The sequence below is a fragment of the Canis lupus genome, chromosome 18, assembly GCF_003254725.2.
Source record: "Canis lupus dingo isolate Sandy chromosome 18, ASM325472v2, whole genome shotgun sequence".
Lineage (NCBI taxonomy): Eukaryota > Metazoa > Chordata > Mammalia > Carnivora > Canidae > Canis > Canis lupus.
The window spans coordinates 2,307,735-2,333,056 of NC_064260.1; the positions used below are offsets into that span (position 1 = coordinate 2,307,735).

General features: G+C 50.5%; 1 protein-coding gene across 1 annotated transcript in view; it reads right to left on the bottom strand.

Annotated features, from left to right (window-relative positions):
* The window catches only part of LOC112661527 (protein cordon-bleu-like), a 143,872-nt gene that overhangs the window by 47,557 nt on the left and 70,993 nt on the right, over positions 1-25,322 (bottom strand). The window contains exon 6 of the mRNA XM_035701358.2: positions 4,419-4,601. Coding sequence (XP_035557251.1) covers positions 4,419-4,601 — 183 coding nt within the window. The remainder of the gene's footprint in view (positions 1-4,418; positions 4,602-25,322) is intronic.

Sequence of the window (25,322 nt, forward strand, 5' to 3'; positions counted from 1 at the left end):
GGCCAAAGGAAGACAGACCCCGTCACCCTGTCCGGAATGGGCAATCCCTCTGTCCCTGACCCGAGCGCTCGGCGGGTCCCAGCAAGATGCAAGAGCTATTTATTCATCGGGACATCCAACGTCAGGCCTCGCAGATGCGCTCCCTTCCAGGTAGCTGCCCTGCCGGAGAATCCCTCCAGGTCTGTTAAAAATATTGCCGCCGGGTGGATCTCTCGGACATGTGCTAGCCCCGCGTCTGAGTGGGCGGATCGGGGCTGTGGCATCCTGCGGCCCGGCGGTTCTCAAAGTGGGGTTTGCCTGGGAACGTGCTGGAACGCAAATTCTCAGGCCCTGCCTCAGACCTACTGAATCAGAAGCTCTCAGGATGGAGCCAAGTCGAATGTGTTTTAACAAGCCCTTTGGGGGTGATTCTGATGCTCACGTAAGTCTGGAAAATCCTGACTTAGCATATGGTGCCCTCACACAGGCATCGTTCCCGTCTGAACGTTGCGCTTGGTCGGAGCTACATTCCGGGTACCGGGAGGCGGGATGGCGTCTGGCACAGGGAGCCATCCTCTTCTGCAAAGATAGCGCGTGTCTTCACCCGTCTTGCCAGTTTCTCTGCTAATGGGCTTGCACAAGGACACCCTGAGTCTCTCCCTTGGGCTCCAACACCCCCTGGGAAACTCTCTTTGAAAAGAACTTCCAGAAATTGTGAAGACTGATGATCGCGCTGTACGTACATCATCAGGTAACAAAAACGCGGACACAAAGACTGCGTTTTTGAGAATGTTTCCCATGAGCCAGGACATGGCTGAAAGGACTCCCTCTTTAAGACCTGAAGTAAGGAAGCACTGAAGTTTTCAGACCTGATGATAAGAAAAAAAAGAAAAAAAAAGAAAAAAAGAAAAACAAACAACAACAACAAAAAACTTCTAAAATAAGAAAATCTACACATTTTCCTTTTCCAAAACCAGTCATGTCCTTGAGAATAAGCCTTTCCTTTTCATTCAGGATATTGGTGTTAGCAACAGTTGCATATAAATAAGGCTTTCCAAACAAACATCTTATCTTTATATGGAAGGAAGTTCATGAAGAAGGAATTGACGTTTTTCCCCAACAACGACAACAATACATTTTTGGGTTCCTTTCCCAGAAATTAGTAAATAACAAAATACCTTTCATTTAAAAAGGAAATAAAAAAAAAAAAGGTCATAGCAAATGCTTAAATCTAATCCATATGCCACTCATATGCTTACAAAAGGAGAGGGTTTCTGTGAGCCTATTTCTCCACTCATTCCGTGCCAAATAAAACAGATTTCAGTAAAAAGCTTTTACCGCCTCACAGGGAACTCTGCTCATTCTTCGGGGTATAGAGAACTATTTATTTTTCATTCAGAATTCCCGGTTCTCTACTTACTATATACATTTTTGCACTCCAGCACACTGTACCCACTCTGGAGAAGCACGGTGAAGTCTGAAAAACACAACATCTTCTCCGGATGGAAGAAATTTTTAAATTTTTATTTATTTATTTATGATAATTACAGAGAGAGAGAGGCAGAGACATAGGCAGAGGGAGAAGCAGGCTCCATGCACCGGGAGCCCGATGTGGGACTCGATCCCGGGTCTCCAGGATCGCGCCCTGGGCCAAAGGCAGGCGCCAAACCACTGCGCCACCCAGGGATCCCGGAAGAAATTTTTAAAATGCTGATGTGGTTTAGCATCTACATTCTATAACATTAGGGAAATGCAATTCTCAATGCAAAAAAACAAAAAACAAAAAACAAACCAAAAAACTTGTACGTGATGATCCTGGAATTCGTCGTGACTGTCACTGCTAAAGAAATATCTGTCCCAATCAAAAGCAAAAAAGAGGTCCCCAGAGGGAGCCAGCTGAAAAAGTGCTAAATACTAGAAATATGGTCTGTGGGTTATGAAAAAGTTCAGACTCTAAACCCAGGAAAGGGACACCTGGGTGGCTCAGTGCTTAAAGCATCTGCCTTCGGCCCAGGGCCTGATCCTGGAGTCCTGGGATCGAGTCCCGTGTCAGGCTCCCTGCAGGGAGCCTGCTTCTCCCTCTGCCTGCGTCTCTGCCTCTCTCTGTGTCTCTCATGAATAAATAAATAAAATCTTAAAAAATAAACCCCAGGAAAATAAAGAGGCACACCATACACACCCATAGGAAGTAGCTTTGTGTTCGATTTGCACCATTCAATCATGCAAGGGTACAACCAAGTGAGGTTCCACGAGTGCCTGAAGTTCCTCGCATCAAAAGGTAGCTGAGATGTCACGGAGAACCCAAAACCACTGCGAGGCATTAGGAAATGCTTAAGAAACACAAAAATCAAAATGCCCTCTTCTAAAATATGTCGTGCTGCAGGCTTTGCCAGCGGAGCGCAAGGGCACAGCAGGGAAGGTCTGTAGATGGGAACGGCGTGGTCTCCAGGGATAGAGATTCCCTCTGGAGGGACAGAGGAGGATTCGGTAAAATTTATGAAACGTGATGGACACACGGGCGCCTGGCAGTTGCACGTCCGTCTCTGTTTCGGCCCAGGTCATGATCTCAGGGTCGTGGGATGGAGCCCTGCATCGGGCGCCACGCTCAGCGCAGAGTCTGCTTGGGATTCTCCTCCTCCCTCTACCCTTCCCACTTGTGCATGCTGCCCCCCCCACCCTCTCTCTCTAAAATAAATAAATACATTAAAAAAAAACAACTGATAGACTGATAGACAACCAGGCTCAAAAGGAAACCAAGCAAGAAGTCGGCTGCTCCAGAGAGACCCTCAGGGAACTTCTTTTTTTTTTTTTTTTTAAAGATTTGTTTATTTATTTATGATAGACATAGAGGGAAAGAGGGGCAGAGACACAGGAGGAGGGAGAAGCAGGCTCCATGCCGGAAGCCCGACGCGGGACTGGATCCCAGGTCTCCAGGATCACGCCCTGGGCCAAAGGCAGGCGCCAAACCGCTGAGCCACCCAGGGATCCCCCCTCAGGGAACTTCTTTTTTTTTTTTTTTTTAAATTTTTTTTTTTATTTATTTACTTATGATAGTCACAGAGAGAGAGAGAGAGAGGCAGAGACACAGGCAGAGGGAGAAGCAGGCTCCATGCATCGGGAGCCTGATATGGGATTCGATCCCGGGTCTCCAGGATCACGCCCTGGGCCAAAGGCAGGCGCCAAACCGCTGCGCCACCCAGGGATCCCCCCCCTCAGGGAACTTCTAAGCATGACCCCGAGACAGGGCTCCCACCTGGGAGGCACGGACTTGGTTTCTAGTTTATTTTAAGGAAAAGCGATTTTACAAATAAGCACAGAAGGGTTCCAGCTAAGACTCTCGGGATCGTGCAGCTATGACCGAGGCAGAAGGAAAAGCATGAAGGCCCCGTGGGGGAATAACTGTGTGCCCCACCAAGTCCCTGTTCCTGGTGTAGTGTCCTCCTTGCCCCCGCCCCCCATCTCCACCTCCTGGCTCAGGAAGCTGGGCCATCCGCCCCTGGGAAACCTCTGAGCGTCATGAAGAATAACGCATCCTTCTTGACTCTGCAGGTTGACCTCATGCCTTGCGATGCGGATGGAGTAGGCCCCGCTGTGGGCTCGGGTGGTTTGCCTCCGGGACCTCATCTTCCAAAGCTGGTTCCCCTCCCGGCCACCCTAGGGGCTGTCCCTGCTGCTGCCCACCCAAATGAGGAAGGACGCATCTCAAGAGCACAGACCACACTTCCCAGGTTTACCGTGTCCCATCCCAGCCCACGAGAGGAGGAGCTACCGTCAATGAGCAGCCGAGCCCCCAGGAGCGGAGGGACTGAGATTTCCAGGGGTGCTTCAAGGTGGCAGCAGACCCGCAGCAGGAAAGAAGCCCGGTCGAGACCCCGGCTGCTGGGGACAAAGGCTCTTTCCCGTCCACATGTAACGACAACCGTGCAAAGCCATTTGGTTGCTCTGAAGACAAACTTAACACTCCTGGCTTCCTGCGTACGCCGTCTCCACAAATGTCGTATCGCACAGAGAGCGACTTACTGCAAACACCGCTCCCCGCTCTCTGCTGTGAACCTGACGTCTCTGGGGCATCTCGTGGCACATTACCTGTCGTCCCTCTCCCAGTCAAAGCCCAGGTTCCTGCCGGGGACCCGACCCATGCAATTCTCTCGGGAAGCGATCGTGACGATGCCCTAAATTTCAATGCTAGGGATAGCAAGCCCAGGCCTCTTAACGCCTAGAAGCACAAAAGGTCTCCTCCTACCTTCCGTAACTGAAGGGGCTCGGCGTGGGATCTCACCTCGACTTCCACATAGACCTTAAATATTCCCCTGAAATGCTCTAGGGGTGAAGCCACACGTTGGAAGGGTCATAGGGCCTGCAGGGAGCTTCTAGAAGGAACCCCCGGTCCACATCGCGGATGCACCGGCCCGGAGAGCCACCCCACTACCCCAGCCTACCTTTTCCGAGGCCTTGTCCTGCACCGGTGGCCCCGTGCCAGGCGAGGTCGGGGGCGGAGGGGCCCGCCGCTTCTTCAGGTCTGACTTCACAGACACCCCCGAGATGTTGCTGAGCGACAGCGATGGACCCAACGGAACGGAACGAGGGTTCACGGATGGGGAGTTGGGCGTTGTCAGGCAGCCCTGTGGGGCAGACAAACAGAATACTCTCATCAGTGTCCCACGACTGCTGTGCGGGCGGGTGCTCCAGGCCGGACACAGCGTCAAGCCGCTCGCCCAGGCCCCCGACATCATCTCCACCACGATGGGCCTGTGTGGCTGTGCAAAACCCACATTCACCCTGTCACGAAGGCCCGGGTTCTCCCTTTTAGGAGAAGATGCTGCTGCGCGACGGCCTCCGGCCGCAAGGTCTGTTTTCGGGATCATGAATCAGCCGGCATTCCCGCCCAAGGTATGAGGGAGCCTCGCTGAGACGTTAGCCTGCCATCTGAGGACGCCCTGGGTGCCAGAGGGGAAGGAAGGGCCGAGAAGCCTACTGCTCCCGGAGAAGAGGACTGTCTTCGCTGGTGCTGACGACACTGCCTGCACCTCCGGCCGCCCGGTGATGACCCTCACGGCACCTGTTCCCTAGGACACCGACCACCACCCCTTTAGGAACACCCACTGATGACATGAATCTGTTGCAGGTAAACACAGGCTTCGGTCCAATTAAAGGTGGAGTTGCCGAGGTACCTGTGAACCCCCTGATCTCGTGCATCCCTGTGCGCCCCCACCCTGTGCATCCCTCGCGCCGGAAATCCTGCGGCCCAGTGCCTGGACTTTGCAGAGGGTGACTGCAAAGCCACGGGGTCACCTTCCGCCCGCGTCTCCCCAACAGCCAGCTGCCCCGGACAAAGCTCTGCGTACACCCCGCGGAGTTGTCTGCTCAGCTGCCCCGTCCCCAAGCGCCTCCCGCGTTTGGGGGAACCATGACTGCCCCCTCCGCCCCACCTTCCAACACCTCCTGCCGTCTGGAGAAGTAGGCCACCTGCTGCCAAGGCGGGGCGTAGGTTTCTTTGCACGGTCAGAGGTCGTGGATGAACGGACGAACTGAGCAAACGGCGCACCGCGAAGACCGCAGGGGCGCGGAGCACAGTCCCGTGTGGTGGGTCCCTAATGCACGGGAGACCGACGCCAGCCAACCTGCTCATGAGCTGCTTGCAGGGAGCAGTTGCTCCTCCTGGGTGTGGGAGGGGAGGCTGGCCCGCTGGAGGGCACACAGTTTTCAGACTCTCCCCTCCCAGGCTCTGCTTAATCAAATCATCCAAGAGTTGGTGCAGAAAGAGGGTTTAGAGAACCAACACTCCAATTTCAAATGAAAAAAAAAAAATGATGAGGCCCCCCGGGGGGCGCAGTCGGTGCAGCGTCTGACTCTTGATCTCAGCTCAGATTTGGTCTCAGGGTCATGAGGTCAAGCCCCACATTGGGCTCCACACTGAGCGTGGAGCCCACTAAAAAGAAAAGAAAAGAAAGAAAAGAAAGAAAAGAAAAGAAAAGAAAAGAAAAGAGAAGAGAAGAGAAGAGAAGAGAAGAGAAAAGAAAAGAAAAGAAAAGAAAAGAAAAGAAAAGAAAAGAAAAGAGAAAAGAGAAGATCTAAAGCAAAACAAAATGGAAGCCACCCTCTGCCCTGGAGCCTCTCCCTGTCCTGACCTGCCTTCCTCCTCCAGTGCCCGTGCCCGAGGCATATTCCACAGTGAGGCCCATGCAGCTGGGAAGGTAGCGCACGCATGATGGAGACACGGTGTCTGGGTTCAATTCCTGCTTTTGTCACTTAGAAGCCGCATGAACTCAGACACAATTTTTTTTTCGACTTTTAAAAAAAATATTTAGTTTATTTATTCCCGAGAGACCCAGAAAGAGAGAGAGTGAGAGAGAGAGAGAGAGAGAGAGAGAGACAGGCAGAGGGAGAAGGAGGCTCCGTGCAGGGAGCCCGATGCAGGACTCGATTCCAAGACCCTGGGGTCACACCCTGGGCTGAAGGCAGATGCTCAACCGCTGAGCCTCTGGACAACTCCACTCTCTCATTTTACAAAAGCATCTTGTGGGGAAGCTTTCATTTGAATGATGGGTTTTCTGAATTTAAAATAAATATGCAAAAAAATTTTTTTAATAAATAAAAAATAAAATAAATATGCAGCAGGGTGCCTGCCTGGCACAGGTGGTGGAACATGTGACCCTTGATCTCAAGGCTCAGAGTTTGAGCCACATGCTGGGTGCAGAGCTGACTTAAAAAAATAAAAATAAAAATAAAAATATGTAAAGGAAATCCATCATATTCAGTGACCGCCCAGGATGACCTGCGCTGCATCTCCAATCCTCTTCTGTTCCTCGAGAACATTCTTGAAACTTGGGTTTTCTTGCCCATAAACGTTAAGGCAAAGCAAACAGCCACCCCTGGAGGTTGCTCTGAAGCCAGTCCCTGCCTCCCTTCGAGATGCCGAGCGGGGCTGCAGGGCCTTGTCCATCCCGAGCAGCCTTCCCACGGGGAGCGGGTCCTTGGGAACGGCCGACAGCTGGGGAATCTGTGGCAGCCCCTTGCTGCCACGGCCGGTGTGGAGGGGAGTGTAAGTGCGTCCCGGTCCTTGCACTCTGCAGGCCCTGGGCTCGTTACCATGCACTTGGGGCCGCGCACAGAAACTCGGAGGTCCCTTCCCGGCCTCAGCGTGGCCGCCGCGGCCGCCAGGAAGACCCGGAGGCCCGAGTCCCAGTGGCTTCTGCACGGTGCACCTGCTAACGCGAGAGAATGAAGCCAAGTGGGGGGCCCATCTGGGTCTGGAGCGGCTGGAGCACGGCTGGCCGCCGGGACCCGGCGCCGGGGGTGCAGGCAGGGACCCGGGGACCGTGGAAGCCCGTGGCGCGGGACGGAGGGGCACCCTCCGTTCAGCCCCCGTCGGGCCGCAGAGCTGCGATTCCTCTGCGCTCGGCCGGCCGCGCAGCTGCGGGGCCCGACGGCCGGACGCCCGGGCACGGAGGCCCCCGGAGAGGTGGGCCACAGGCCGTCCGCTGTGTAGCGACCCTGCCACCCTGGCGCCACCACGCGCGCCCACCTCCCCAAGACGGAAATCCCAGCGACTTCCAATTGCCGTCCACACCGGCATGTCTCCGTCACATCACACGCGGTTTCCTTCTTCTCTGACACGTAGTTTTGGGAGGAATGACCTCGTGAGGGCCAAGGAAGGTGGCCTCACACGGGACAGCGCCGGAGGCCCCGAGCACCCCGCATCCCAGGCTGTGTGGTCCGCGGCCCAGGACGGTGGGCTTCTCGCCGGCCTCACCTGCGTCGGGGGGACAACGCTCGATTTTGACACAACAGGCTTGATTATCCCCAGCTTGCTCCACACGGACGCCACGCGGCTCTGTGCCAACACCCACCCTTCCCACCCACAGGCCTGTTTTCGGGTTCTCTGGACTGGGGCCCATCTGCCTCACGCAAGGACTCTGCTATTCAGCAGCCTTTCCCAACCTTCAGCCCATGAGCGGCCAAAGTATTCAAAACATTTTGGCTGCCCAGAGGATACCTACGGCTCAACTTTTATTTTCCCTTTTTTCCCCTTTTCCTCCCTTCACTCCTTTCTTCACCTTCCCCACCCTCCACCTCTGGCAACCACCAGCTTTTTTTTTTTTTTTTTTCTTTTTAGATTCCACATAGAAGGGAGATCATGCGGTCTTTGTCTTTCCCCCTCTGAATTATTTCACTTAACATGATGCCCTTGAGATCCATCCATTTTGTCACAAGTGGCAAGAAGACTTCATTCTTATTTATGGCCGAATAATCCCCTACTGCACATACACAATGTATATATTCGTACACACAGACTTACATGCATACACAAGCTTGTGCATTATGTGTATATGTACAGTTTCTTTATACATTTGTCTGTAGGTTGTTGGGTGTTTCTCTACCTTCCCCATTGTAAGTAATACTGCAACGAACATAGAAATATATTTATCTTTTCTTGTGCTTTTATTTTCTCTGGATGAATACTCAAAAGGGAAATTGCTAGATCATCTGCTGGTTCCAGTTGGAACTTTGGGAGGAGCGGTGTTCCCTAGTGGTCATGCCAATTTACGTTCCCACCAACAGTGCACGAGGGTTGCCTTTTTTCCACACGGAAACTCGTTATTTCCTCTCTTTTTGACAATATCGATCCTCACAAGCATGAGGTGGCATCTCAATGTGGTTCGGATTCGCATTTCCCTGACCACGAGTGACGCTGAACATCTGCGCATGTTCCGTTGGCCATCTGTATGTGGTCTTTATAAAAACGTCTATTCAGACCTTCTGCCTGCTATTTAATTGGATGTTTGGCTTTTTGCTATTGAGTTGTAGGAGTTCTTTATATATTTTGGCTATTAACCCCTTACCCCATGATGTGCAAGTATCCCCTCCCCTTTGGTAGGCTGCCTTTCATTTTGTTGGTGATTCCTTTGTTTTGCAGAACCTTTTTCGCTCTCTAGATGTAGTCCCACTGATTTATTTTGCTTTTGGCGTCAGATTAAAAAAAAAAGAATCATCACTGAGACCGATGTGAAGGAGCTTACTGCTTGTTTTCTTCTCGGCATTTTATGGCGTCCGGTCTAAAGTGCAAGACTTTAACCCATTTTAAGTTAATTTTTGTGTAATGGTATAAAATAGTGGTCCAGTTTTCCCAACACCATTTACTAAAGAGACTATATTTTCCCCATTGCACATTCTTGGCTCCTCTGTCATACATGCATAGGTTTATTTCTGGGCTCTTTATTCTGTGTCATGAATCTATGTATCTGTTTTTTATGCCAGTCTTATACTGTATTAATTACTACGACTTTGTAATACAATTTGAAATCCAAGGCCATGATGCCTCCAGCTTTGTTCTCTTTTCTCAAGATTGCTCTGGGTGTTCAGAGTCTTCCACGGTCCTCTATAAATTTTATGATTATCTGCTCTATCTATCTGAAACATGTGATTGTGATCTTGACAGAGATTGCACTGAATCTGTAGATTGCTTTGAGTCATATGGACAACTTAACAATATTGATTCTTGCAGTCCATGAGCATGGAATGTCTGTCCATCTATTTGTGTCTTCTTCAATTTCTTTTATTAATGTCTTACAATTTTCAACATGTAGGTCTTTCACCTCCTTGGTTGAATGTATTCCTAGCTATTTTATTCTTTTTGATGGAATTGCAAATGAGACTGTTTTCTTTATTTCTCCTCCTGATGGTTTTTTATTAGTGTATGGAAATGCAACCAACTTCTGCATATTGATTTTGTATCCTGTAACCTTACTGTATTGATTTATTAGTCCTGACAGCTTTTTTGATGGCTTCTTTAGGGTCTTCGTAGAAAATCATGTAATCTGCAAATAGTGACAGTTTTACTTCTTCCTTTCCAATTTGAATGCTTTTTCTTTCTCTTCCTTGCCAAATTGCTATGGTTGGGACTTCCAGTACTGTGTTGAATAAAAGTAGTGAGGGGGACATCCTTATCTCATTCCTGACCTTAGAGGAAAGTCTTTCAGCTGTTTCACCACTGAGTATGATGAACACAGGTGCAAAAACCCTCAACAAAACATTAGCAAACTGAATTCAACAACACATTAACAGGATCACGCACCATGACCAGGTGGGATTTCTTCCAGGGATAAAAGGCAAATCAGTCTATATGATGCCCCACATCAACAAGATGAAGGACAAAAGTCATATGATCATTTCAGTAGATCCAGAAAAGGCGTTTCACAAATGTCAACTCCCATTTATGATAAATACTGTCAACAAAGTGGGTACAAAGGGCACGTACCTCAACATAATAAAAGCCATATATGGCAAGTGGGTTAACTCTTACCTTCCTTCTTTCCCCACTTCTGGAATTTGTATATAGAATATAAAAAACAATTCAAATAATCATTTGGGAAGAAAACACTATTAAGTCAAACATCCTTTAAAACGCTTTCTCATCTGTATTAAATAAAATGGAAAAACCAGGATAATCTATACAGCTCAGAGTCAACATAACCTGGTGCATGTCTTATTCCTGTTTGGGGGCTTTTCTCCTGCTACAAAGTAAAGTTCCAAGAGGGGCAGACCATGGCTTCCCTGCTAGAGGGATTTGGTTTCCTGTTCTGGTCCAGATGGGTCAATATATATATATTTAAGTATCAAGTCCTTTCTTGTAGGGGAATGAGTCATGCTCTTCCTTAATGGTTGGCACTGAAATCCATATCTTAGCTATTACAATCTTATTTTTCAGGGAGTTTTCTCCTGTGAGTTCAGCCCAATAAACCATTAAGGAAAAGGCCATGGATAATGGAGAGGAAAAGGAACAAAGTAAAAGCACCCTTCAGGGACTTCATACTGTGGGGTGTAAGCTCCACCAGACCAGCGGCTGTCAGCTCGAGGAGGTCAGATCGGAGACCATGTTAAAACCCTGTGCATTCACAACACCACCGACACTCATTCCTTATATTCAATGTAAAAGGATAATGTAATCCTATCTCACACGCACATCTGGGAGAAGAATAAAGCAAGAAGGAAACTCATGATTTCAGGATCTGAGTGTCCACTCAAAACCAATGCTGTGAAAAAATAATACCAAAATAAATAAATAAATAAATACCAACGCTGTGACGAGTGATTCTGCTATTGATCTCTAATTATTGTAAAGTAAGATTAATAGCTGTTTGTTGGCGATCTCCTCCTCATCTCAGCCTATTCGCCTTGTATCTGATTGTCGTTGTGACCCTAGGGTGCTGCACTGTTGGCTGGGACGGTAGGATCTGCACACATTCCAACCAGCCGCCAGGACTTCCCCCGAGGGGGATGCAGGGACACCCCCACTGCCGGGCTCACCAGGGAGCTCCAGTGTCAGAGCAGCCCCGAGCTTCCAGGTGGCCAGTGGATGCCCTTGACTTGGCCTCCAGAATGAGCTCCGCCCTCGCCCATCAGGATGTGAATGTGGGCACGAGGCCCTGGGTGGGGTCAACACCCTATAGCCGAGGGCATCTCTAGCTGTCCCAGCCTGAGGGCTCCACGCACTGTGACCCAGGCTCTGGGAGGGCTGGGCTTCCCCACAGCGACAGTGGAGTCCACCACACCTACTCACCCAGAGGTCAGTCTTGAGCAAGACTCAAGGTAAGTCCTGTTCTTCTCAAGCAAGCCCAGATGGCCGTGTTTTCCTTTGTGTGCGATCTCCTGTGCGTCTGCACGAAGAGTTTTACAACCACAGCGTGGTGTCCCCCAACGGGAGATCGTTCATCCACGTGCAAAGAACGCGGGGAACTCTGCTCAGGTGCTTCTAGGCGAGACACACATGGTCAACCTGTAACTGCCAGTTTCCTGTTCAAGAGAGATCGCCTCAAAAAAGGAAGGCTGGGGAGTCATTTTTGTTCCCATTCCTCAAATCCATCCATTCTTGCAAACCGACTCTACCCTCTGAGAACAATCGAGTGATCACATCTCCTGACAATGTGAGCGGATCTTTTGACGTGGCTAGTGAGGAATCTGGACGGTTCCTGCTCAAAGATTAAGGAGAGCATTTCAGTTCCAGTGGGTGTAGTTAAACAGCTGCTGGCAATCCTATCGGCCTCACCTCTCCTGAGCTAGAGCAGATGCTCTTAGGATGGTGCGATCCTGGGGTGTTAATGGGGAGGAGACAACTGAGCTGCTCAGGATGGCCCTGCTGCCTGGCAGCAGAGTTAAATGGGGTCCAGCAGCCGGGCTCCCGTCTCCGCACACCAGACTGCCCCCTTGGAAAGGCTTTGCCATGACCCTTCTGTTGTTAACGCCGTGTCGAGGGATGAGGGAGAGAGAAGGTGCAGCCAGACCTGCTATCTCCGTCGTCTTTCCTTCCAGGCTCATGCAGAATCCAGAGCGGGACCATGTATGAGGTTGACCCCAGCCAGCAGAAAGGCACAGAGACCCCGCTGTCCCGCCACACTCAGGGGATCCGCCTGGCTGGCCGGCCCACACTCAGGGCAGAGCTCCTCCTACGCTCCGGCCAGAAAGGAGAGAATATTTGTGTTCCCGTTCCAGCACCATCCTGGGCAACGGGTGGGGCAAAGTTCCCTTCCCAGGACGGTGCTCTCTGTCTTTCTCTTACCTTCGGGGCACGGCCACCCCAACAGACATGCCCTTAGCTGAACCCCTCGGCCAGAGCAGAGGGTGGTGGGCGTTGGGTGCCTGGGACTCTCGAGTCCGTCTGGAGTAAACGACCCCAGGAGGGACAAAGCGTGTCAAGTTCACCCCAACCAATCCCCGTGAAGGGCGGGGCGTCGGAACGTATGGATCCAGTTTCTGTTATGTGAGGTGATGGGAAATGGCCATTCTCTTGGCCACGGTCCTCCGTGAATGCCTGAGGGATGGCACTTCTTTAGAGGAAAAGCTGCAGAAGCTATTTAGTGGGGATCGATATTTCTGCCAGCAAAATACTGGGTCCCCTAAGCTGCCTGACGGTTAAAAGCATCAGAGCAATTCTGGGACATTTCTCTGCAGGCAGGATGTCTTCGTAAAAGGAGCTAACCATGAGCACCCCCACTGGTCGTATTCGATTTTCTCTTAATGAGGCTCAGCGAAGGCCCTGGGAGTGAGCCGTGGTCCTCCGAGGCTTTTGCTGTAGGACCATCTCAGGAGCAAGGGCTGTTTGCAGACACGAGAACGCATGGAACGTGCTGCTTCCTTGTGACAGGCAGCTTTAATACTGGCAAGTTTAGGAAGCCAGAACTTTCTGAAAAGCTCGTGAACGAAAAGGAAATAAGCCCGTGTAGATCAAGATGTTTAATACACGCTGCCTACGCTCAAGGAGGTCGCCATCCTGGTGGAGAGCGTGCCACAGCTCAGGGATCTGGGAGATGAGCCCCGAGCCCAGCAAGCCCCGTGTCAGAGAGGAGACACAGGCCAGGTATGGAGGCTTGGCGGGCTATGCAGAGGGAAAGTCAAAACGTAAGCCATACGTACAACGCATTTGGAGGGCTAGAGCCAGGGGACCTGCTACATGGGAGGCTCACGGGGAGGACTCCGGGGAGGACGCCAGCAGAGAACTGTGGGCGGAAGACGTAAACCCGCAGGATGTGTACGCGTGAGATGCTTGCTGGGGTCTGATGGGTGATTTCAACTCAGGAAACTCAAGCATCCCTTCAGGGGGAAATGCTAGTCACATAATTCATGAAACCCTAGTGGCGAGGCAAGCAAGGGTTCCCCTTTCAAACATGCATGCACATATCTTACCATCTCCACGGTGGTGTGTTCTGAGCTACCTGGGACGGTTAGTTTAACTGTGGCTCGTCAGGAGTAAGATCTCACACGTGGAGCACTTAAGACAAGTGCATTCCCCCAAACCAAATAGGGCCTCTCACAGGGACTGGCTGGCGAGCGTAGGGTTAATGCCACGGGCTGCATGAGGCAAGGGAATGAGAACCCGGGCCGCACACCCACCGGGAGCTCATCCGAGGGCGGACTGAGACGACGCCACCCTGTGATGCAGACGCAGAGGCAAGGTGAGAACAAATCTCTGTGCGTGACATCGGACCGTGTTTTATACTCGTATCACATCAGGGAGGCTCCTCTGTACCTGCAAGTGACTGAGTCGCCGGGTGGAGGAAATCAAACTGAGGACATTTCTCTTGTGGTGAAGGAAGCCTCGAGGAAAGCAGGCGATTTTTTTTTTTTTTTTTTTTTTTTTTTTTTTTTTTTAAGAAACAGAAAGCACAGGGCAGCTCAGGTGGCTCAGTGGTCCAGCATCTGTCTTGGGCCCAGGGCCTGATCTTGGAGACCTGGGATCGAGTACCACGTCGGGCTCCCTGCAGGGAGCCTGCTTCTCCCTCTGCCTGTGTCTCTCATGAATAAATAAATGAAATCTTAAAAAAAAAAAAAAGAAGCAGCAGCAGCAGGAAGCACAGCTGTGGTCCTACCTCGGCTCTCTGGGTTGAGCTAACGCTCCAAAGCATTGTTCAAAAGCACTCAGTCCTCATCTGCACGTTCATCATCACTTCTGTCTTCAGCTACCGTGTTGTACAAGAGAGCGGCCACAAAATTCAGGGTCCAAGCGGCGCCTGGGTGACTCAGTCGGTTCAGCATCCGACTCTTGCGTCAGCTCATGATCCAATGCACATCTCTTACCATCTCATGATCCTTGGGTCAGATCATGAGATCATGGGCATGATCTCAAGGCTGTGAGATCGAGCCCCACTTGGGCCCCTGCACCGGGCGCAGAGTTTGCTTCGGATTCTCTCTCTCCCTCTCCCTCCATCCCTCCCCCATTGCGTGCATGAACGCTGCCAAAAAAAAAAAAAAAAATCAGTATCCAAAATACGATTATCATCCAAGTGGTCCAGGGAAAACGCCACACTGCAAAGAACATGAGGCCTGTCCTCGACAGAGCGGCACCATTGCGCTCCCCGGAAGGGCATCAGAGCTGACACCTGCCGAGGGCGGAGGGAACCCGGAGGAGGAGGCCCTCTAAACTCCAGGTGTCCCCAGTAGCAGCAAACATGGGGAGGCATTAATTTTCCACATATTAGCCCGGGAGATGCTTCTAACAAGTCTCAGAGGTAGGTCATCAGGGGATTCCTGTTTTGCAGGTCAAAACCCGGGGCACAGGCAAGAGGCCAAGGGGCACTGAGTTTCTGGAGCGTGTTCTATCTTCCCCAGCATGAAACTGCAGAGGTTAGGGCGCCAGTCTCCCCCCTTCATCGGGGCCAGAGGCTCAACAGCTTTTTCATGGGAAAGAGTGTTGCTGCCTCAGGGCCCAGAGGCCCTGGCGCCGGGCTTGGGTCTGCGGAGTGGCTCCTCCCAGCGCCCATCTGACGATCCGTCCGCAGAGCCCAAGGTCTGGGAAGGATGTGGCCTGCAGTGCACACACGGGAACACCACCCCTGTGGGGCTGCTGACTCACGGCCCACAAGACCCCCCGGGCCTCCCCACGTGGACCACCATGGACTCTGATCGCAACGGTCTCCAACCCAAATGCATCATTTACGTCCCAGGTCTGTGGCCTGTGCGACGGGCCACCAAGATCTCTACAGATGTCGCTTGTCGGCTGCCCTCCCGCCCAGGCTTTTGCCACCTCTGGTCGGGAAGGTCTTCGTCTGCACAGGCCCGCAATGGGGCCGAGCTCCCGTGCCCGAGACGCCCACGGTCCCCTCTGTTCTGGGCACCGCAGGCTGGAAACCAGGTGCCCGGCGGAGGAAGTCCTGTCGCCTCTGGAGTCCTCCCCGCCCTCCTCGGGGTCGGGGGATTACTGACGGGAAAGAACCTGGGGTAAATATGCCAGTTTCTAAAAAAGAGATTTAAGCCCCAAGAGTTCCAAGTGTCCCTTCCATGACCAGTTGAGACGACGTGAGGATGGAAAGGGCAGGCCGTCGGGGTCGGTGGCAGGTGACCTGCCATGTGCAGCCGTCCCTAAATGTCTCAGTCGAGAGGTCGCCGAAGGCCCTACACCAAAGTGACAAGCAATCATACCCCATGAATTAGTGGGGCGATGTCCCAGCTGACTCGGGGCCCGGGCTTCTTTCCTCAGGAGCAGAGAGAGACCCAAGGGCCGGGCGTGCACTTGGCTCGCGGCGGGTCCTGGGGCGCTCGGGGCGCGTGTGCCTGGGGTGGCCTCCCGCTCGCTCACCCACGGCCCACCCGCGGCCGGTGCTTCTGCCACCTGCTCGGTGCTTTCAACGGCTGGGTTTAGAGGAGCCACTTCTGCTCACGCGTCACAAGATCACGTGACAAACCACCCCTGAGCTTAAAAAGTCATGATTTTTAATCCATAGACACTACAACCAGGTCACGAAGATGCAAGAGGCGTTAGAGGAGATGCTGAAACACACCCCAACCCCTAAGCCCAGGCGCCAGCGCCCCCCAAGTCAGAGCCTGGCTCCCTGGCTGGGCCTCAAGGGTGTCTGGCAGGATCCCGGGCCCACTGCAGGCCCCCTCCACGGTCACGACTACGAACACCCGCCCTGGGCCCCGGGGGTCAGGCCTGTCCCGTGACCTGTTCCACAGCAGCGGCCCTCAGCTCTTGGACTCCACCCCTGGGCCCGGGCTGGGGGAGTCTCGGTCCTCAGCTGCCCTGGCCCCTGCTAGCTCACAAGGCCCCAAGCCGCAGGCCCCGCAAGGACGTCCTTGCCCCGGGGGTGTGAGCAGGCCAGGCAGGGCGGCCCTCGGCCCTCTCCTGGGTCTTTCCGGAAGGCGGGGCTGGCTGTCCTCTGTCCCCCAGGGTCCTGTGGTCCTGTGGTCCCATCTCCCAGGGCAGCGCCTCCACCACCATCTGCCCAGCAAGGGGCTGGGGCCTGGGGCGGGCGGAGAGGATGGCGCCTTGAGGTTAGTTCAGGGAGGCCTCTCCTCTTCCTTGTGCCTTCTTGACCTCCTCCCTCCCCCTCCTCCCTCCCTCCCTCCCTCCTCCCCTTTCTCCTCCCTCCCCTTCCCTACTTTTTCTCAACATAAACTATGCTAATTCTGTGAATCAAGATGCAGACTTTAAAAAAATCATTCCGTCGAGCGCTAAATAATGTAAAACTACCATGTGTGGTGTCTGGACAGACACCCACTTGCTACCTTCATTAAAACACAAAACCCTCAGAGGGGTGACGACCCTCCGGGAAGGAAGGAAGGAGGGCGCGGGCTACGTCAGGCGCTTACGGAGGCAGCTTCATCTGTGTTTGTTGTGCTTCTTAGCAGTTCACAGGACGGTAGGAAGCAAGCGTGGCTCCCTGTGAACAGTGGTTAGCTGTGGGCGGACGGCACCTGACTCTACGCTGTGACTCTCTACAGATCGGGACCACGCTGAAAAATTTCCCAAAGGAGAGCCCCTCGCAGTGTGCTTCGTGTTGAAGGATCAGAGCCCAAGCCCAAGGAGGGGAGGGGAGGGAGGGGGTTGGGGGGGGCCAGGGATGGGGAGGGGACTGCATGGGAGGGGGAGGGGGAAGAAAGGGGAGGACAGGGGGAGGGACGGGGAGGGGGGAGGCCAGTGGTTGGGGAGCAGGGAGGGCGGAGGAGGGCGGAGGAGGGCAGGGGAAGGCAGCGCCAGGCCGTAGCCCTGCTCACTGTGAGTCCAGGCCAGCAGGGACAGCTTCCCAGGAAGAAAAGGAAGGAACCCAGATAGAGGTGGGGGAAGTTATGATGGAAAAATCAAGAAGGTGGCCCTGCAGAGACGTCCTAGGCGTGGGCCTGGGGGGGGCAGGTCCCCGACAGTGGCAGGAGGGGGGGACTGGCACGTGGTGGCTCCGCCCCCGCCCACAGGCCCAGCGAGGCCCCGAACAAGCTGGAAGAGAAAGGCGTGCAGCTCGGAGGCCAAGGGCGGCCCAGGAATGAAGCTCATTTAACAGAAGGTGGCGTCTGTTCCTCCGTGACCAGGGACCTGGTGGCCCCAGAGTGCAGGGTCCCTGTGGACGGCTCGGGGTCACGGAGGGTGCAGGCCCGGCCCCCTGAGCACGGAGCTGCCACCTGCCAGGAGGGGACGGACGCCAAGGGCCGGGAGCCGCCTTCCCTGCACCTGCACTGGCCTGGCCGGGCTTCAGGAGCAATGTGCGAGCCACCCGCTGCAGGCCGCCGGGCCGTCAGGGGGCAGGGAGCGCGGGGGACGATGCAGACAGGAGCCAGGGGGCAGCCCCACGTTCCTTGGGCACAGAAGGCACACGGGGACATCTTCCAGCGCTCACCCTACAAGCAATACACCTGCAGCTGAAAGGTGAGGAACTTGCGTTTCTTCTTTTCAGTCTGAGAACCGAGGGCTGGCATCAGGCGCCGCCTGTCACCTTCAGCTGTGCCCTTTCCCCTCTGAGAATCACATGCTCGGGGCCGGGGCTCAGGCGGCGGAGGGCCCCACGCTGGATTTCGGCTCAGGTCCTGACCTCAGGGTCCTGTGTCGGGCTCCACACTGGCTGTGGCACCTGCTTAACACTCTCCCCCTCGCCCACCCTCTGACCCCCCAGCACGCTCACACTCTGCACACCCACGCATGCTCGCTCTCTCTTGCAAATAAATAAAATCTAAGAAGAAAGAAAAGAAAGAAAGAAAGAAAGAAGAAGAAGAAGAAGAGAAGAAGAAGAAGAAGAAGAAAGAAAGAAAGAAAAAGGAAGGAAGGAAGGAAGGAAGGAAGGAAGAAAGAAAGAAAGAAAGAAAGAAAGAAAGAAAGAAAGAAAGAAAGAAAGAGGAAGGAAGAGAGGAAGGAAGAAAGGAAGGAAGGAAGGAAGAAAGAAAGAAAGAAAGAAAGAGAAAGAAAGAAAGAAAGGAAGAAAGGCTCAAGGAAACCCCCCAAGTCCCAGGGAGCCGAGCGGGGAGTCCCCATCCCACTTCTACAACTCGCCCCATGCCGGGTGTCCCCTAATCCCGAACACGAAGGGCTGTAGGGAGGCTCGCAGCCACGCAGGCCGCTCCTCACACTGGCGTCCACCCCACAGGGGCTCCACGTCACAGACGCGTGCCTCGGCCTCCTCGGGACACAGCTTCCTCCGGGACGTTGCAAACACAGGGAAGGGGAGCTTCTGCAGGCCCAGCCCGCGGGGAGACGCTGACCCCTCGTGGCGGCAGGGACTCAGCACAGCCTCCCCGGAGTCCGCTCCGTCTTCCTGCCCCAGAGGGATGGGACGGGGGCGGCGGGGTGGGGGGCCCCCTGCAAGGACGCATCCCTGAGAACCCGGACTCAGGGCAGCTGAAATTAGGCAATTTGCTTTTAGCTTAGTTTTTTGTGACGTCCTAAAGAGCTGGTGTGCTGGTGGGCGTCCCCGTGAATGTCTGGGCTCCCAGGGCAGGCCTGGCTGCTGCGGTGCACCCGTCGGGCGGGGCAGCTCCGTGGGGACCCCCCCAAACTGCACAAGGCTTTGAGGTGGAAGCCACTTCGTCCCTGAGAAGCCAGCGCTACCAGGACATGGGATTTCCCTGCCTGCCTTGTAACGGAGTAAGCGGGAAAAGGGCCCAAGGTAGCTGTAGCTTTGTTTTTTATTTAGTTTTGCTTTTTTAAATCGAGATAGTGATTTTTAAAAATCAGCCACTAAAAGACTTTCTAACTCCTTGGTAACTACCCACAGTGCGATGGCATCTGAGGTGGCTCACCTGGATAGACTCTACCTTGGTCAAATTTATGGAATCTGGCAGGTGTTTTTTTCTTCTTTCTCTTCCTTTCTTTCCTTCCTTCCTTTCCTTCCTTCCTTCCTTCCTTCCTTCCTTCCTTCCTTCCTTCCTTCCTTTCTTTCTTTCTTCTTTCTTTCTTTTCTCTCAACAAAGGCAAGGGGCTCATGAAAGGTCAGTTACCACTGTTCGTTTGATGACTCGCCCAGCAGCCCACAGCTGGAAACACAACCAGGATGAGCACTGGGCTCACTTTTCTCCTTCCGCAGAGCACTGTTCACTTTACGGGACCGATGTGGTGTTTTTGTGCAGGGAACTACAAATCAACTCAGGAACCTCCTTCCATCAATGAGCGTGACCCATCGCTGCTGCGTGACTTAGGGACAGGACAGGGGATGGAGACAGAGCCCCGGGAGCCATGTCCCTTCACCATAAATCACATCAGTGGTGGCGGACAACGTCCCCTCGTGGTGTCTCGGGTCCAAAGGTGAGACATGAGGGGACTGGGTGTGCTCCCTAGATACGGAAGGGAGGGTTTCCCAGAAAAATGCAAAATCCCAGGAAAACCGCTTGACGTTATATTTATCCAATATAAATTTGGATTATATTTACTGATTCAAGGACACTGCAATTAAGAAAACGAAGATGATTCTTTGACTAAACTATCATTTACCTCAAATTAACTACCTTTCCAGGGAAGATCTGAAATCCTTGGCCATCCCCATTAGGATATTTTCTTTTAGGGGCACCTGGGGGGCTCAGTGGGTGGAGCGGCCAGCTCTTGATTTCAGCTCAGGTCATGATCTCAGGGTCATAGGGTCAAACCCTGCCCTGGGCACCATGCTGAGCACGGAGCTGCTGGAGATTCTCTGCCTCTCCCTCTTTGTGCGCGTGCTCTCTCAAAGAAACAAATCTTTTTTTTAAAAGGTATTTTTTTTTTTTAATGCACATCTATTCTCTTCAGACTCTTATGGGGAACCACTCCTATTTTCTCAAGGAAAGAATAAGCAATAGTAGTATCTGCAGACTTTCTAACAAAGCTCTGAACAAGTTTACTCACATTTCGGAACGCTTCCCAGTGTGTTAGGTGAGCTCTGTAACTGCAGGTTCTGCAGGGTAAGGTCCTGTTGTACCCACTATACAGACGGGAAACGTGGGGCCAGAAGGGTCCCCTCTGCTGTGTGGGACTGCAAGTCTTGCTCTCACACCCCAAGGCCAGGGTGCGCAGCTACACATCACTGGCTTGGGGGAAATTCATCAAAACAAGAGCAGAGGGCTCATGAGAAAAGTTCCGTCACCAACACAACGCGCTTGAGAGCGCGAGCACAATATCACACATAAGTAAGATATAAGGGACATAAAAAATATGAACATGAGGGGCACCTGGGGGGCTCAGTCAGTGAAGCGTGTGTCTTTGGTTCAGGTCATAATCTTCGGGTCCTGGGGTCGAGCCCCACATCGGGCTCCCCGCTCAGCAGGGTGTCTGCTTCTTCCTCTGCCTCTGCCCTCTACTCACGCTTGCTCACGTGCTCTGTCTCTGTCTCTAATAAATAAACAGAATCTTCTAAAAAAAAAAAAAAAAACTGAACGTAAAATACTTCAGCAAACATAAGCAAGTGTCCCGATCTGGTCAACCATTTGGCCTCGGGAGGCCAGCAGGTGGAGGAGGACGGAATGTGATCACAGAAGGAAGCACCGGCCTGGCACAGGCTGGCACGCGCTGGCCACTGTCTCCATCTGCCACCATTATTTTATTAAGTGCTGTCCTGCCCTATGGCTTCAAGCCCAGTCAACTCTTCTCCGGAGGCCAGTAATTAATCTACCCGCTGCAAGGGCAGCTTCATCTATTAGCTTTGGTTTCCAGTAAAAATCACCATTCATTTAAAAAATGAAAAAAATTTCACCCTGGAAATCACTCCATATCAGTATATCGTGCTCTTCCTCCTTTGACAGCTTCCGTGGTACAGAGGCAGACAGACCACAGAATGAGCGACAAGTGGAAGCTCACTGGGGGTTTAACTTCTCTGTCTCATTATGAGCGAGTTGGAGTACTTTTTCATTTATTTATGCACCACTTACATTTCTTTTTCTGTGAACTTTCTATTTTTATATTGGTCAGGATGTCATCTTTCTTTTTTTCTTTCCTTTTTCTAATTAAAGTAGATGCACGATATTGTATTAGTGTCAGGTCTACGACGCTGTGAGTCGACAACTCTATATATTATTCAGTGCTCACCACGACAAGCGTAGCGTCGTATTCACTGTTACCACAATGCTGTACTTTTCATCGTTGTGACCAGAAGCCTGTATGTCTTAATCGCCTCCACCTACCTCACCCATCCCCCCCGCCCCCTCCCCTCTGACAACCACCACTTTGTTCTCTGTATTTATGAGTCTGTTTCTGTTGGTCTTTTATTTGATTCTGTTTCTTTTTTAGATTCGGCGTATAACTGAATGGATAGAAAAGCTGTGCTATAAGTACACATGGAATATTAGTCAGTCATCAAAAAGAAGGAAATCTTGCAAGATTTCCACATCCACATCCATGTGGATGGACCCCAGAGGGTATGGCACTAAGTAAGGTAAAGTCAGAGAAAGACAAATGCCCTATGATCTCACTTATTGATGGTTGTCATTGCTTTTCTATTTCCAAAAGCCCCCCTCCCACATTTGTCACTTGGATTTTTACTTTGCTTATCGTATTCTCTCCCTCCATCTCTGTTTTGTCATTCAAGAATTTTTTTTTTCCCTCAAAGTCAAATTCACCAGTAATTTTGCAAAGTATGCCGTATGCTCAATTTATGGATGAATTCACTCCTGTTTTCTGCTGGTACTTGCATGATTTTGATTTTTTACATTCATATTTCTGTTCATTTTTTTATCCTAGTATTTATGATTGTATATGATTTTATCTTTCTCTGTAGGGCTAGTCAATGATCTCCGATTCCTGTATAAATACGTTTATTTCCTTCCACCGATTTGACGTGTAGCCTACATTGTATATCAGTTTTAGTCTTCAGCTGGCTCTGGGATTTCTATTCGGTTCCATTGAGCTATTTGTGGTCAGTACAACAGAGGCTGAATTACAGAGGCTTTAGGAGCTATTTTAAAACCACTTAGGTTTATCCATCCTCCTTGTCTTTCAGAGTTTTCCTGGCTAGTTATTGCTTGTTTGTTTTTCCAAGTAAACTTTATACCTAATGTATTTAGTTCTACAGCAAAACCCGGTCCACATAATAATGTTGACTCTTCACATCTAAGAACATGGCATGTCTTCCACATGTACAATTCTACTTTTGTGTGTCTTTGTGGTATTTCATAATTTTCCTTATAAATGCTCTGGATATTTCCATAAAGTTTTTGCCTAGGCTATATCTATTTACCTATGTCATGGGTATGTTTTCTTATGCAGCATTGAGACAAAAATATTCACACAATTAGCAATGCCCACTACAAATTTTAGGCTGCCATTCGTTGCTGTAGAAAAAGTTATTAATACCTGGCACATTGTAGTAAACAATGAGGTCTGAGCAGCCAAGCCCTTTAGTGTATTAAATAGATTCCCCACTCAAACACACATGTAGCCTCTAGAGTACACGAAATAGGAAAAGGCATTTTTCCCATAATTTGTGGCCCAAATTGAAACTACAACTGCAGACTAATGAGTCAATGGACATTTCAAATCATTCTCAGTTGATTTCAGTCTGTTTTATAGCAAAGCAAACGGCATAGTGGATGTGGTCATGGCACATAAAGACTTGATTAAGATTATACAAGTAAAGAAGAGATTTTTTTAAAAAAAATCATTAAATAATTTTACTCAGGGTCATTTGAAAAGAGGTAAGAACTATAAACATTTCTGTGGATGAGCTGCTGTACCCGGGTCAAGTACGACCTTAGCTCCTACCACATGTGAAATCCTTCAGATTGGGAACCAATAAGATTTGGTTGTCTTGACAGTTGAGAGGTGATTTTTCACAGAGCATTAAAATGTGGCCATTAAAAGGGAAATGTAGCATTAAATTTGGGGCATTAAATTCATTTTTTAAAAGATTTTATTTACTTATTTGAGAGAGGCAGAGTGAATGTGTGGGGGAGAAGGCAGGGGAGAGAGAACCTCAAGCAGACTCCGCGCTGAGCCTGGAGCCCAACATGGGGCTCGATCTTACAACCCTGAAATCATGACCTGAGCAAGAACCAAGTGTCAGACGCTTCATTGACTAAGCCACCCAGGTGCCCCTAAACTCATATGTTTTTAAAATGATGCGTAAGGAATCGGAGCATCTCAACACAGCTCCTGTTAGATTCAGAAGTGAGAGAACCGTCATGCAGACACATAATAATACACTTACTTAAATTTAAAAGTATAACTTGACTTTTTTAACCAAAATTAAATTTGATTTGGCTTTATAGTTGGGCAATAATGGCTTATTTTGAGGGACACCTGAGTGGCTCAGAGGTTGAGTGTCTGCCTTCAGCTCAGAGCATGATCCTGGGGTCCCAGGATTGAGTCCCACATTGGATTCTCTGCATGGAGCCTGCTTCTCCCTCTGCCTGGGTCTCTGCCTCTCTCTCTGTGTCTTTCATGAATGAATAAATAAAATCTTTTAAAAAAAGGCTTGTTAAAAAAAAAAAAGGCTTGTTTTGCTATTGAGTTTATAGGGCAGACATTCTCCATAAACTGAATTAGCTAAATCTATAATCCTAAGACCTTAAGAAAAAGAGATTTAAAGTTTGAGATAAATATAAAAAATAGTGAAAGGGAATAAAGGGGAAAGGAGAAAAAATGAGTGGGAAATATCAGAAAGGGAGACAGAACATGAGAGACTCCTAACTCTGGAAACAAACAAGGGGTGGTAGAAAGGGAGGTGGGCGGGGAATGGGGGGACTGGGTGATGGGCCCTGAGGGGGGCACCTGATGGGATGAGCACTGGGTGTTATGCTATATGTTGGCAAATTGAACTCCAATAAAAAAAAAAAAAACTTAGAAATCTGTATAAAATTTGGTCAAATGTGTAAATAAAGATTAAAAAATAAAGTTTGAGATAAGATTTGTTTTTAATTTCATTAAAAAACACTATATTGGCCAATGTGAGTGAATGCTGACAATATTTCAACTTCCTCGAACCTACGGATAATATATTAGGCTTAGAAAGTGCCTGGGGAGTGAGGACATTAAACTGAACGTTCTGGTCATTTTACAACATACACCTATATCAGATCAGTATGTTGGGCGCCTATAAATAATATCATGCTACATATGTCAATTACATCTCAACAGAAGAAAAAAAAAAAAAACTGGTCAGCTTTGCCATTCCTTAGCCCCCATCAGCATGCCAGTAAAATTAGTTGCTGTGAATTCTAAGTTGAGACTACTGAGAAACATAACAAGGATAAAAACAAGAGTAGGATGTCCAATCAGTCATTTTTACTTTTTAAAATGTTAACTAGAAAACAATTCAGTAATTATATCAAATTGTAATATTTATTTATGGATATATATAGAATGCTTCATAAGCTAAAAAATTCTTTCACGTATATTTGATTTCTACATCCATTTCTATTGTACTTGTTTCTTTAAGAAAGATGTTTTAAACATTACTATTATTTGATTTTATTTTATTTTTTTAAAAAGGGCACCTGGGTGGCTCAGTTGGTTGAGCATTTGACTCTGGATTTTTGCTCAGGTCATGATCTCAATGTCCTGGGGCTGAGCCCCATGCCAGGCTCTGGGTTCAGCGGAGAGGCTGCTTGAGAGTCTCTCTCTCCCTCTGCCCTTCCCCCTGCTGGCATGCTCTCTTTCTCTCTCTCTAAAATAAGTAAATTAATCTTTT